This window comes from Chiroxiphia lanceolata, chromosome 4 (genome assembly GCF_009829145.1).
Source record: "Chiroxiphia lanceolata isolate bChiLan1 chromosome 4, bChiLan1.pri, whole genome shotgun sequence".
Taxonomy (NCBI): Eukaryota; Metazoa; Chordata; class Aves; order Passeriformes; family Pipridae; genus Chiroxiphia; species Chiroxiphia lanceolata.
In genome coordinates this window covers 71,327,724-71,342,064 of record NC_045640.1, presented here as the reverse complement: position 1 = coordinate 71,342,064, position 14,341 = coordinate 71,327,724, and the positions used below count along the sequence as shown (strand labels likewise).

Here is a 14,341-nt window from a genome sequence, read left to right as displayed (position 1 = left end):
TATAAATAGTTTTAAAAAAGAAATGGCTTTAAAAAAGAGGGGAGGGAGGACATCCTCCTCACCCTGGTATCAGCAGTAGTTTTCTAGACAAGCTGAGGATTATGATTATTATAACCAGTGTTGTGGACTTTAGAGAAGTGATAAAAGCATTCTTCCAAAGTAGGCTTTGGAACCACTGAACAGATGAGATGAAGTAAGAACTTGCATCTCTGACAGGATTAATACCACAAGTTTATAAACCAGTCTAAACACTTGTTTAGAAGACTAAACCATCCCTGAATCGTATCAGTTCTGTCACGGCCTTTCATGGATTCACTGCAACTCTAAAGTGACTCTGAAATCCACCGAGTACGTAAAGACAGTAAATGAAAGGTTTTCCTCACTAACACAGAGCTACTGGGGAAAAGGTTTAATATGGAAATGATGTGAAAAGCTCAGCTTCTCCTCTACATACAGGATTAAATTACACAGCCCAAAACAGCTGCTGCAGCTCAACAGGAAAATGCAACGTTTGAAAAACAGTGGCTTGAAAAGGCAGGGAGGGGGGAAGTCAGTATTTACAATCCACTTTTCCACTTAATGATTAAAGAAATCAGGAGGCAGAGTGAGGGGGACACTAAAATCTTTTACTTCACAAAACATTCAAGTCTTAGTTTTTCTTCTCTATCCCTCTGTTTCACCTGAAATAACATGCAATTCCAGGTAAAATCTGTATGAATTAGGAATTACCTTAAACCACTGAGCACCAGTGAGCACCAGAGTCAGATCATTTTGCAATCCAGACTCTCTGGTCTTTTCCCTCCCATCCCAAAACCCCATACTTTTGAGAATAAGCAGGATAACTTCTTAGCTCTCATTCTAGAAGCAAAGCAGGCTAAAGCAGTGTGTCCCATTTGTGGTGTTACTCCCATCTTACAACCAGAGTTCACACAGTCAGACAGATTCTTCACTACCAGACTTACTAGACTTAGAAAAAGAACTTTACCACAACTAAAATGAAAATTCAGGTCTCTCTGCAAAGCATGTGTTATAAGATTAATACTTAATAATCCTGTCAACATTTATTTAAGCTAAGCCATTGGAGCAGAAATTTACAGTAATTTTAGCTGCTTGTTGCTACAAAGAGACATTTTATAAATCAAGTGAAACAAATAAGCCCTGCTTACCTCTAGCAGGTGTTATACTACATGAACTATCATCCAAGACCAGCTTTAACACACAGGTAGAGCGGGGGGGGGGGATAAGAACCAGCATGTGTGTCAACATTAATACCCCCAAAAAATAGATATGAATTATTTCCTCTGTATCAGCCTTTCAACAGCTTTGCCATTATATTATCAACAGACATTTGTGGTATGAAGCACTTATTCTCTCTTTGTTCAGAGAACAGAAAAAAACATGGAAAATTCTTTTGTCTGCTCTCTGAAGTAAGACATCATAGCTCAAGTTAAACCTCTTATGCATGAGGTTAGCAGGTTCAGGAGACCTCATACAGGTAAACAGTCTTTTTTTTATACTTTTCTGACAAAATGAGACTGGAAGAAGGACTTTTTTTTTAACAGGGCCATACTTACTAATCACTCACAACCAACCAGCTGAAATACCAGTATCACAATACAAAATGAAACAACTCCCCCTGGCAGAACAAAAACACAAACCCAAAGCCTCTGTAGGTCTGAATATTCTCCTTTTACTTAAAAGCAAACTTCAAAAAGCAAAGACAGGCTGACTCACCTACCTCTAACAACTCACTGCCATCTCACCTCATCCCAGGACAGGCATCTTTTACAGTTCCTGTGAAAAGGCTTGTTAAAGGAAGCAGGGTCACCTGGCCCCAGTGGTGGGGCTGGTAATGAGGCCCAGCTGCATCCTCTGGGCTCTGGAGTCACAGCTCTGGAGAGCAGGCTGACATTTCCCTGGGGAACTGCCTTGTGCTTTGTGTAGCCGCTCCAGCCAGTGCAAGTGGGGTAAAAGCAGATGGAAAGACCCACCTTCTTTGATGTGGTTTTATTTGGCACACATATGGCCACATAAACTCAGTGTAAGAGGGAAAAGGTAGTTGGGCAAAACTGCATCTTCTTCTGCTGCACCTTCGAGGCAGAAAACCAGCAGCAAGAAGTAACAGGCAAATAAATAAAAAGTGTCTCAGAGTCAAGAAACAAAAATTCATATGCCTCTGACCTCCTTCTAACATCACTGGAATGCCAGGAGACAGTTCAAGTTTAACATTATCAAATGGAAGAGGAATGAAGGGAAATGGTAACTTGAATGAGTAGATGTAGAACTGAGAACTCACATTACTGACTGAGCTGTGCACATCTGGGACCATCTCTGGGGGTCAGTCAGACCAAAGATGTGTGTATTGCCACAGAACTTGAGGGTTGATCTCTGCTATCACAAAGGTTTATGAATAAGTTTCTATTTTAATTACCTCTCCAGGCTTGTGCTTAAAAACCCTGTTGTATAATTTTTGGTGTATTTAATATACCAGCTTCTTTGATATTTTTTTATGCCAGTTATCCATGCATTATTCTCTGAGAAGTTTTTAATACATATTTTTTGACATTGCCCATGCTATGATTTCTTCTGTGGGCTCTGTGCTTTCCCAAACACTCGGTCTGCAGCTTTCCCAGCAGATGAGACCTATTTTACTTTAACACCTGCTTCAGTCACCTCTCACTTAAGGCTGACTTACATTTGCACTGTCTAAATTATTGCCCTTATTTTACCTTCATCCTTCAAAGAACTGTCTCTCTTAGATCCACTTGGGTCCACTAAGACCTGAATAATAACGTGCTGATTAGTAGATGTGATACTAGTGTGGTCTCAGTTTCATCCAGAACAACAAATAGAGCTAGTTGTTCCAGAAAAGAAGAATTCCAGAGGGAATAAAGACAACTATTGTGATGTTTTTCTTTGAAAACACAGTGCTCAGAAATAGAAGATACAGGCATCTGGGGGAGTTCTTTAATTTTGTGACATACTGCAAACATAAGGGGCTAAAGCAGGCAGAAAAGCCAAGTGAGCTGGATGAATATCCAAACAGAGAAATCTGGCTAAAAGAACAAATAGAGTTGGAATTGTGGTGACACATATGTTTCCAAGTAAACATCATAACAGGCCAATGGAAGGGGTGCTGTTCCCCACACAACTGGCAGCTGTAAATAGAGAAATGCTTAAAAACTGCAAGCTTAGGAGCTCAGTAGTTTTTTGGGGCAGTGAAGTGTAGGGAAGGTGTCTCCCTGGCAGCTGGTGCTCTAACCTTGGTACCACAGTCCTGTTCTTGAGGATTCCCAGCTCTACTTACCTACTGCTCACATACACCCTGGCAAAGTAATCTAGCACGAGTGTGTTGCTGAAGCAGCTCCTTTAACAAATCAGAGAGATGTTTTCAAATGAGGAGATCATCTCCAGAGAAATCTAAACTTCAATTATTAGGTTTGTTATATAATCACATTAAACACAGTAGGCATCTTCTGATCAGCCTTCCTCTGGTATCTTCCCCTGGTTTCTTGGGAGAATCACAACAAACTGGGGCTGTGGGATGGCACAGGAGCCTGTGCAGCCACGAAACCCTGCTGCCAGCCCCCAGTCTGCAAATTGAAAAGGGCTGGGGACAGCAGAGGGGAAAACCTCCAGAGCTCACCACTGCGGGGCCATGGAAAACTGGAGCTCACCTCTGCAGGGAATGAGAGGTCTCATTTTCCCTGTCAAGCAGCCTAAGAGGGATTTGCTTTCAGCCTTGACTCAGACTTTGGTCCCTGTCCCTCATACCTCTGTTTCTCCACATGTATCTTCAGAGCCCTGAGGGGGCTGTAAGTGCTAAAGCCACAGCAGTGAGATGTTTTATGGACAGGCACCTAAGGAAGAAACAGAGACCACCTTTGAATAAAGCCCTGACATGCACTGCCTGGGTGCTGCAGACTGACACGTATGATGGGATCAAGGGAAAAAGTCTGTTACCTGTCCTGAGGCCCTGATCTGTACCTTAATTCTGGGACTGGGGCAGTGTGCATCCTGCTCTGAGCTCCTTGAAATGGGGCTGGGCTAGTTCCTTCTCTGAAGTGTGTTTTCCATTAAGCAGCTCCCTACGAGCTCTTGAGTCAGCGAAGGTGGCATGGAAAAACAAACGAGAAAATTTAGAAAATCTGAGATCCAGAAACACAGTATCTTACAGAAATCTACACAATGGAAATACCAATAGAAAAGGAAAGGAAAGAAACAATATATAATCTAATATTTTTAATTTTATGTACAGGAATATAACGTTATGGCAACTTTGTACATGAAATACATACAGTATTTAAACATGGAAATCAGCTAGGTAAGAATTTACATTAGCAATGAAACTGCTTCATGTGTAGCCCAGTTAATACTTAGTTTAGATCTGCATTTTACTGGGGGGGGAGATTTTAATAGTTTACAATCATAGAAACATAAACATTTAAAACAAGACTCTATAAAATAATTTACAGAAACCCTACCGCCTACACTGAGAGAAAGGGTGTACGTCTGTGAGTTCTGTGTGTGAGTAACAAGGTGGACAGATGATGGATCTCAGCCTTATTAAGTATAAAATAATTTAGAAGCAGTTCATGCAATACGGAAGCAAAGGCGTGCCAGTTCCTCCGAGGTCTCCTGCTACCTTGGACATCTACTGAGCATCACATGTGGGCCACTGGACACATGATAATACCATTGCCAGGTGCTGCCAGAGAGCACCAGCCTCAGTTCCTCCAAACAATTACTTATGTAAACATAAATATACAAGTTGATATCTTTTCTACACAGTACAAATACAGCTCACAACTTCTCAGCTGTGCAAGTAGTCGATCCGTATACTTGGAAGTAGGATAACGCTCAGTCCGGAGTTCCATCTATTTCTATGTACAGGGGCACTAACAGAACTTCCTTGTTTTCACCAATTTGCTCTGGTATTTCACAGAGTGCCCCCCGTGCCCTATCACGTAAACATCCAGCAGGTAGGACTTGCCAGGCTGCAGGCCCCTGATTGTCTCTGTGGTCACAGCTTTCTGGATGTTCTGGCTGTGGAAATATTTACAGAGAACCTTGTCCGATTTCTTCCTCGTGTCTGGACCCAAGCACTGGTTCTGCTCCCTTTTCTTCTGCTCTTCGTTGTAGTTGTCATCCACTTCCCTCTTGTAGATGCAGAATTTGTTCCTCTCCTGTGTGCCCAGCCAGGCCACCGTGACCGATGAGCACGTGCGGAGCTTGTCGAAGGCTTTGATCCGCGTGTCTTCTGGGAGAGAAGGAAAAGACTGCTTGTTGGGCCTCGTTGTAGCCAGGATCTTCAGCATGGAAGCACCTTTCTTGCTTCCTTTCAGCCTAATGAGATATTTCGCTTTCGCTTTTCCCCGAAGCTGGAACTGCCGCACGCCCTCCACGCTTTGAGACAAGAGAAGTTTTCCGTCTCTTCTCACTTGGATCTGAACAGCATCCAGGCACGAATGAACGGAGAAGGTGACCTTTTGGTGGGATGAAACGGGGGCAAACCGCAGGAATTTGGCTCCCTTTCTCTTGATGAAAACATCTGTAACTTTGCCGTCCTTCAGCTCGACTGTTTTCTGCTTGGCCTCCTCCTTGGTCCTGGCGAAGGTGCCGACGTACGCGGTGCTCATGTTGGTGTTGGTGTTCACCGCGAACATGTCAAAGTAGTACTGCGTGTCGGGCTTCAGGTCAGACACGGTGAAGATGTTCTTGTTCCCAATACAAACCTTATGCAGGTCAACCCTGGGCTTGGAGGATGTTTGCCGCCCAAACTTGGATGGTTTCAGGAAACCCCGCTCTTTGCCGGAGTTGTTGTCCGCAGGGAAGCCAAAATGGGCAAAGTCAAACGGACTGAAATCCAGGCCTGGTTTTGGAGCCATCATGAAGGCATCGTCAGAACTGAGCTTGGCTTCCACAGCACAGAGGCTTTTGAAGTTGTGCTCTTTGTTGATGACTATGCAGTACTGGATTGGCTGTTTCAGTAGGGAGGCAGTGGGACTTGGCTTCCACGCCAGGGTCACCGTTGTGCGTCCCAGGGAGGTGACATCGATTCTGGGATCGTAAGGTAATTCCGGATAAGGCTGGTCCGACTCTGGAGTGGTGGTTGCATACACCTTAAAATGGGTGTCCTTCTCTGTGGACAGCAGATCTAGTTGGTATAGCCCAGATGGGGAACTAGAGGACACAAAGTACTCCACGTCATTGCCTCTGTAAGAGAAGAGCTCTGTGCCTTCCTCACTGGTAATCTGCTGTTTCTGTTGCTCAAGAGGCTCTGGGTCACCTGAGTTACAAGCAAAGAAAAACATCTGTACAGACACACTCTGAGAATATGAGAAAATGAAACTCTAACAGACACCTACATTTTACTACATACAATACAAATGTGAGATGAAAAGGAAGGTTTTGTCTTCTGACGAAGATGTAATCAATACTTATGTCAAATCAGAGGGGAAAATTGGTTTGGCACTCAGGTTAAAACCAAATGCAACAGAAATTCTACCTGGCCAGTATTAGCAGAGTCTCATGAATGGTAGCTAATACCTTCCACGGGAATATCAGGTACCCCACCTGGAGATGCCACACAGTTCCCCAGGAAGAACTGACTTACCTGCCTGTTCCTGGATGTTGGGCCTTGACTTTGGCCCTCTAAGTCAGGCTAAAATTTTGTTGCTAAATACAGTGGGGACCAAAGGTGTGTGTACCCTCCCATGTGGAGTGTATGACAGCTTAGCGCTCGTGTTGAGAGGCTCTGGAAGCCAAAGCCCTTTTCTCTCCTGAGCAGCAGTTACATGGCTCCAGGTCTACCCCCTCAAAGGGGTGAGCTCAGCCCTGCTGCAACCCCAGCCCTGCCTCTCCAGTTCTTACCTTGTGTACACAGCTCACAGCAAAGCCCCCAGGAAACCCAGTGCCCTCTGTGACCTCAGCTTTTCCTTTTATTTTTTGTAGCCCTTTTCCCTTTCATGTTGCTGCCTCCTGCCCGGTTCCTGCACAACAGCAGGACTGGGGCTCAAGATCCAAACAGCAGGAGACCATAAAGTTGGGCCTGCTGTGAGACTCAGTGTTTGAGGAACCTCAAATCCAGGAGAAAAGCAGGTCTGTGCGGCACAGGGAAAATTGTTCGTGATTTGTTACCTGAACCTTCTCCACTGGCTTCCTCTGGGAGCTCTTGCACACTCAGTTTCCACTCCAGGGGGGCATCACACGGTGTCACAGTCACTGCTAAGGGAGTATTGTCCTCTTCAACCACAAAGAAATACCTAGGGGGAGGTTAACAGACCACATGTCAGTAACTCCTGATGGCAGCCAACTGGCAGGGACTGACCTGACATGATCGAGGATAGTCCTGGCAGGACAATGGAGTCAAAAGTGTTACTGACAGGCAAGTGTGTGCAGAGGGAATGTGGGAAGGCCGGCGGGTGAGAGCTAAGGAGGTGAGGGGAGTCCTCCCACTCAGACACTGGGGTACAGTTCACACTTCCTTGTCAAGACACATTTTTTACCCCTGTGCTAACTGTGTACAGTGTGAATAGTCACGAAAGTATAAATGAGGGAAATGGGGTCTCCCATGGAATTTAGGGATATGCTCTTCAAAGCAGGACACACATTTATGCTGTGTCCAGGTAAGGGCCCTAGAAGCACATATAGATACAGACACATCCAGCTGCCCTCACACATCCCCACAAGCTCTAAACATCATCTATCGTAAAGTATTTCTCACCGATGAAGGCTGGAGGAGAAATGTGATATGATGGCAGTGCTGCTCTTCCCTGAATTCTTTGGAGCCTCAGGTTCTTCCCCAGTCTAACCTCAGTTTTTTCTGGAAGTGGGGAGTTCAGATCAGTCTGCCTTACACTGCTACTTTAAAGTTCAATATGAAATAATTAAGAGAGACAAGTGTGGTGGGCTAAGCCTGTAGTTTCTAATTTCCTTCCCTCTCCCTTTGCCTCCAGACATGGTTAGTGGCCCCACTTCAGGGAAATTCTGCGGTCTGTGGGAGCTCTGGGCTTATCCCAGAAATCAAATAAATTGGACAGGCCCTCAGCTGGGGAGGCCAGATTGGGATGGAAACTCACATAGTTACTTACTTCACCAAACAGAACACTGGCATTTGTGTTTCTCTGGTTTGGGTCTAACTTTTAGTTCAGCAAACAGAGCTACTATCTGCAAAGTACGACCTCCTCCCTCGAGCCAGGCAGAGATACCTTTTAGGGGTGTCTCGGAACAGGTAGCTGCTGATTTCCGCTCCATCCGGGATGACGGACGTATCGTGAAAAAACGCTTTGTCCCGGATCTGCATTTGGAACAGCTCCTCATCCCTGGTCGGGAACTTCTGGGGCCTGGAGCCCAGTGGCAGCAGCAGCAACAGCAGCGGGCAGTGCAGCAGGAGCATCCTACAGCAAAGACAGGGAATCCCACCTCAGGAGGGGGCACCATGTGCAGCTGATTCCCTGCTGAAACGTGGGCATTCCTGTAACAACATCATATGCACTTTTGCAGGCACCTTCCACCTTGAACTACAACTGAAAGCAAGCCCATGCACTGCTTTCAAATGTTTATCTCTCCCTGTCACTACCAAAAGCCTTCCACATACTTGGGTAGAGCCACAGCTTGACGTTTTGCCACAGCAGAGACAGAGCTCACTGGACTTGGGAGCTGAAGCCAGCACAGAGCAGATGGAGGGGACATCGGCCTCGCTCTCCTTAGGAGATTTTGTTTGGGCTTCCAACAATCCTTTGGAAAGTAAATACTTCCAGGGAAGTTGTTCTTTACAAAAATAGTGAATTAGGAAAACATGTGATATAAACCCACACATATTCAAAGCACATTGGTATTAGCATGCAATTCAGCAGGGCTTAATCCTCAAGCCTGATGGGAATTGCAAAACACAAAAGCAGAGAATCCTTTACAAATTAGGCACAATAATTCATAATCTCAGCCTTTCATTATTATGTCTGCAAGTAGGTCAGTAATGACTACCCGAACACATACAGTGGGACAGGCTGGAAACCTCCTTTCAGTACAGTAGATGATCTCATATATAATAGTTCTGGTATGAGGGGAGTAGGGGGAAAACAGTCCATTTTTGGTATGAGTGTATTAAGTTTAAATTGCTAAATGATAACATTTTTTTTAAATTAGGGGAGGAAAAACAAAGGAGGTTTAGGTCTTTACCTCAACTATGTTAGCACTGGCTTTGGGGAGAAACACGGTAAAAAGCTGAGCTGGCAGGAACAGTTTTATCTTGTCCCTTGGCTGAATGTGCAGTCAAACACTGCTCCTGTAAGGTAACTATGACTTTATAACAAACCCTTTCTTTTTAACTTTAAGATCAAATCTACTCCTGAGACTGGGGTTTCCCCACACACACACACACTTGACCCTTCTCTAATATTTTATGCAAAAATAGCAAACATAAAGCTCCTTGTTCCTTCCACCAATGCACAGGTCCTCCCAGCTCACCCCTCCTACACACCCCCCTCTCCTGCCCTCCACTGTCTCTGGCCCTGTTATCTCAGATGATTCTTGCTGTCTAGCCCAGTCCCAGCCCTCCATCTATTTTCCCACTGAAACTGGTGATGCAAGAGAGAAGAGAAAACATGGAGCAAATTCCAAAGCATCCTAAGCCACGAACAACACATCCGAAACATTCCCTCACAGGATGCAATTTTATCTTCCCCTCCTTTCACTCATGCCCTCCTCAGCCTTCTCCCTCCCTGGTCTGACACATATCTGCAGACCTGCAGATCTGACACGTATCTGCAGCCAGATCCTCCCCTCCTTGAGTGGAACACTATGGAAAGATGAAAGCAAAAGCTTCTCCCAGCATCACGTCCCAGGTGGGCAGGGAGAGCCCCCTGCAAGCCCCCAAGTGGTGAGCTACTTATAGTTAAATCCTGATTTAGCTTTCCCAGCATTTGTCAGATTTTATCCCAACCAGCTTTTGATGGCAACAGACATATTTCCTCGAATTCAGACTGAAGTGTTGATACTTATCAGAAAACTCAATGGCATTTGACCTTTTGGAGCAGAGATCCAAAATACTTGCTGACTCGAGTCACGGGAGTCAGCAGAAACCTCCTCTCACACAAAGCAGGATGAGTTTTGTGTGCTCTAACATGCTGTTTATTGATTTTTCGAGTGTTATCGTTGCCCAACAGGGAAGAAATTCTTTCCAACTTAATCACAACAGTTAGAGCAGATTATTTGGTTAGGTAAGAAACTCTGACGCTTTCTGTAGACAGCGTCCTCCACGTGAACCCCCTGAAATTGCAGCCCTGTGTATTCCCATAGTCAGTCCCACTGCAATGTAACCTCTGTTAAAATAAACCATTCTGATTATAGGCTAAGCTTCACTTCTTAAATAATTTCACCAGTTAATGTGGTTAAAAAACTCCCATAAATGGTGTTTCTGTCCCCGTTACCAACCACAGAGCAGCCATGAGGTATAAATTTACCTCTGATTCCTTTATCTAATTCTAACAGCATTTTGGCTTAAAAGTAACTACAAGGAGACACATCAAGGTTAGTTCTGTGATCCCTGCCCATTCCACACCGAAATACCTGGAAATACTTCAGAAAATGCACTTGCTAGATGTGAGCCTGTGAATTCCTGCTCTACGCCCCAAGCCCTCAGAAACTTCCATCAAATGATTTTCTTGCCTTGGATTTGTTTTTAGAAGCCAGGTACAAGCTGAGGCCCAAGCACTGCACTGCTAAGCCATATGAATTACATGAAATATGTTGTGTGATTTTTTTGCTCTCTAGACTGTGCCACCTCCTTAAATGCCTTTTATTCCCTTTTTTTACAAGTTCATCTTGTTTTCTTTTCTTTTAAACTCCGAGTCAATATTTTATTGATATATTCCTGCTGACTGGAGGGATTTGCCTGCTGTTTATCACTGAATTTAAGAGAGTGCCAAAATAAACAGTCCTAAGTGAAATAATAAGCACCGTTTTCCTTCTCCAGGATTGCAAAAGTGCCCTCTAATGGCCCATCTTTACCTCTCGCTTTTTTCCCAAACTCTCTCTCTAAACTGAGCTTTAATTCCAGAGGGAAAAGTCCCGCGGATTGACCCACTCTGGGGAGCCAGACTGTGAGCAGGGAGCATCCAGGGGGTCCCCATCTCCTCTCCCAGCGGACAAGGCCACCCGGTGTTGCCTGTAGGCCACTGGGACACGGAACCCAGGGCAGGTGGCCAGGGTTTCCTTGGATTTTCCCCTGGAATGCAGCAGTCCTGTCTCCAGATGAGCAGCTCCTGGGCTACACAAACACTCCGGCAGCAACAGCCACGCCTCAGGAGAGGTTTGCTTAATAAACCTGGATGTATTTACCCAAGTAGATCAACACATGATGAAAAATACATGCTGTACATTGGGATATGAGTTATTTTAAACACTTCAGAATTTACCACCTTGGCAGAGGCTTGCATTTTTTTCCTTCTCCCACAAAGAATCAGCCTGGCCATTTTATAAATTCCAGTTAGAGGCACATCCACATGAAAGTTATTGCTAAATCAGATCACAGGGTTTATGATGATTACAATGAATTCCTATTTTTTAAAAATTTCCACTCAGGCAGTGAGCCTTACCCGACTTTTCCAAAATCCCACCTCCACAAGCCCTACACAGCCCTCTGTCCTGCCTTTAAGACCTCTGCATAACAAACTTCATCTGCACAAAAGGCCTGCAAATCTCTAGGTAAACTGTAATTATAAGCAGAAGAGGAGGGGATAACAGGATTTGCAGCTGGCTCAGGTTCCGAGTGGAGGGACAAATTAGCCAGAGCCGTGGCAGCACCTCACAGGCTTTTCCCACAGGCTGCAGGATCACTGGGGTGGGCACATCCTCAACCAAAGCCAGAAACAGGAGGCCCTGGAGGCAGGTTAAATCACCCCATTTTTGATTTCACTGCTCAAGACTACAGTATTTTCTGACTGCCCCAAGCACAACTGTTCCTGAATATACCCACACTCCATAAAAAGGGAGCAAGAGTACTGGATTCACCACGTGCAAGGCCAGTTTTATTGACAGTCATCTTCAACTGCCTTGATCTGTGGAAATCATTTGCTTTACCCCTCCACTGTCTGTAGTTCACAGAGACCCGTAAAGGATTTACAACAGCAAAACAAAAAAGATCTGGGTTTACCTGAAGCAAATTCGTCTGGAATAACCAAACCCTCATGTTTAATTACAGAGAGTGGAAAGTGCATGGCTGTAATTTAGTGAGGATAATTTCAAGGCACTGCCTGACACAGTGCTTTTGTGTTGCATTTCTTCTCTTTTTTATTATACGGATGGTTGACTTTTTTCCTCCTTACATCCTATTTTTAAACTCTGGCGTGCTGGGGTGCTGGGTTTTTTTGCTGTTTACATTACCCATGCTGCATCTCATAATAAGCCTGCAGATTTATTGACACCATTTAAGTCCAGCTTTGGAAATAAAAGGGCACTGTGTGACTTCTTTGACTTATTATAGGAATGCTGCAAGTAAAGAGGCAGTGAGCTTTTCCATTATACACTTCATTTCCAGAGATATATAACACAAATACACGCGCCTCAGCACACACAGTTATCACCTGAGAAACAGAGGGGTTGAAAAGCACCTACCAATTTCGATTGTAATACAATTAGTTATTTTTAAATGTGCAAACAAGAAAAAATAATGCCTTTGCAACCGAAGTATTTACTGGGAGCTGCACCATTTGTTTGTTTAGGGGGAGACCAGAGGGGAAAAGTGAAGGGCTGCCATTTAATGCTCACTGTTCCCTGAAGGATCTGGAAAACGTTTGGTACGCTTTTCATTTGGGCTTTTTTGTGGTTTCTTTTTTTTTAAAGCAGTACTTTTGAAAACTTGTTGTCTGGTCCTGCCTCGTGCCTGGGGAAAATTATGGGCCAGGCAGGGCTGTGGGACCTCTCCTGGATCTCGGGACAAGGACAGGGTGTATCGCTGTCTCTGTGGATTTTAAAGGCAAATATTTTTGTGAAGTGCCACAGCCAGCTTGACATGGCAGCTTCTGTTGGCAGGACCAGCTGTAACTGGGAGGGCAGGAGCATTTATGGACCTGTAATCCGTGGATTAAAGCTCCCTAAGTCCACACGGACACGATGGACTATAATGGTGCCTTTGAAGCATTTAGGGTCCACCGTGTCAATAATCTGTGGATTAACTGACTGCCTCTTGCAATTCCAATTCAACCCACGATTTTCCTTTGCTGGGACTATTGTTTTAGCAAAGCAATCACAGTAGCACAGGAAAAACAAAAATCCAAGCATGTGAAAATAAGAAGGTATGAAGAAATAAGGGTACATTTCCACCAAATCTTAATGAACAACAGTGCCAGGGAGCTACAGCTTGGCGAAGAGGTTAACTCCGAAGGGCTATCATTGTAAAATGCAGAGCTGTCTCAAATTAGACATGTTGAAAAGCAAACATACTCAGGGAGATACGGTATCAAAAAATCCAATTTTACATGGACTATTTTGTTTCTAAACCAAGCCTTATTTATTTTTCCACTTTCAGTGGAAACAGATCCAACTCTGATTACATCAAAATCGTCACCCTGGAGCTGATGGTGGCTGGATGCTTCAAACACCAGCTGAGCCAGGAGACACCATTTGGGACACTCGAGGAAATGCCTCATAGTTTTCCTTTTTTCAGTTGGAGACCACATACCAGCACTTCTCCCCTTCACAGCCACCTCGACCCAAGCAAGTGTCAAAGGCAAACAAACAGCAAGTCCCCGGCAGCCTCTGGTACAATGCTCAGTTGTTCTGTCCTTGCGAGGGATGGCAGCAGCTTGGGAAGAAGGGATGTGTTGGAGCACTGGCTGGCAGCCAGCTGGCAGCCCTCCCCCTGCCCAAATCATACTTCCCTTGGCCACTCCTGTGTCCTTATTGTCATACCTGCTCACCCTCCCAAACCTCCAGGTGGCTGGATGTTGCTCCTGGAGAGGGCAAGCGTCACGGGACAGGTCACTGGTCCCAGCTCTTCCAGAGGAAAATCTCGTGTCAGAGGAATTTTTTCCACAGTCTCAGCAGGGGTTGAGCCCCAGTTGGAGAAACGAGGTAGAGAAATCTTAGTTTGCACAACTCCAGGCTGTTTAAGATAACCAACCTGGAATGCCACGCAGCCCTACCACTAATCTTTCATCGCAAGAGCTGGAGGTGTTTTATAATGGAGAGTAATTATTATCCCCTTGTTACAAGCAATAAAAGTAGGGCAGAGACTTTCCTTGTTCAAGGAAATCCCAATATAATCCCTTCCTTTAATCATAAAACAATAGCTACTTTCCCCGGCCAAGTCATTCCGCCTTCAGCACAGCTCTCCGGGTGT

General features: G+C 44.8%; 1 protein-coding gene across 5 annotated transcripts in view; it reads right to left on the bottom strand.

Moving 5' to 3' along the window:
- Positions 1 to 4,227: 4,227 nt before the first annotated feature.
- The window catches only part of NDNF (neuron derived neurotrophic factor), a 36,203-nt gene continuing 26,089 nt past the window's right edge, over positions 4,228 to 14,341 (bottom strand). For all 5 annotated transcript variants that reach the window (XM_032684963.1, XM_032684965.1, XM_032684964.1 and 2 more), the window contains 3 exons: positions 8,211 to 8,399; positions 7,141 to 7,265; positions 4,228 to 6,289 (listed from right to left, as the gene is read on the bottom strand). In XM_032684963.1, the coding sequence (XP_032540854.1) occupies positions 4,899 to 6,289; positions 7,141 to 7,265; positions 8,211 to 8,399 (1,705 nt within the window). In that variant the 3' untranslated portion in view covers positions 4,228 to 4,898. The remainder of the gene's footprint in view (positions 6,290 to 7,140; positions 7,266 to 8,210; positions 8,400 to 14,341) is intronic.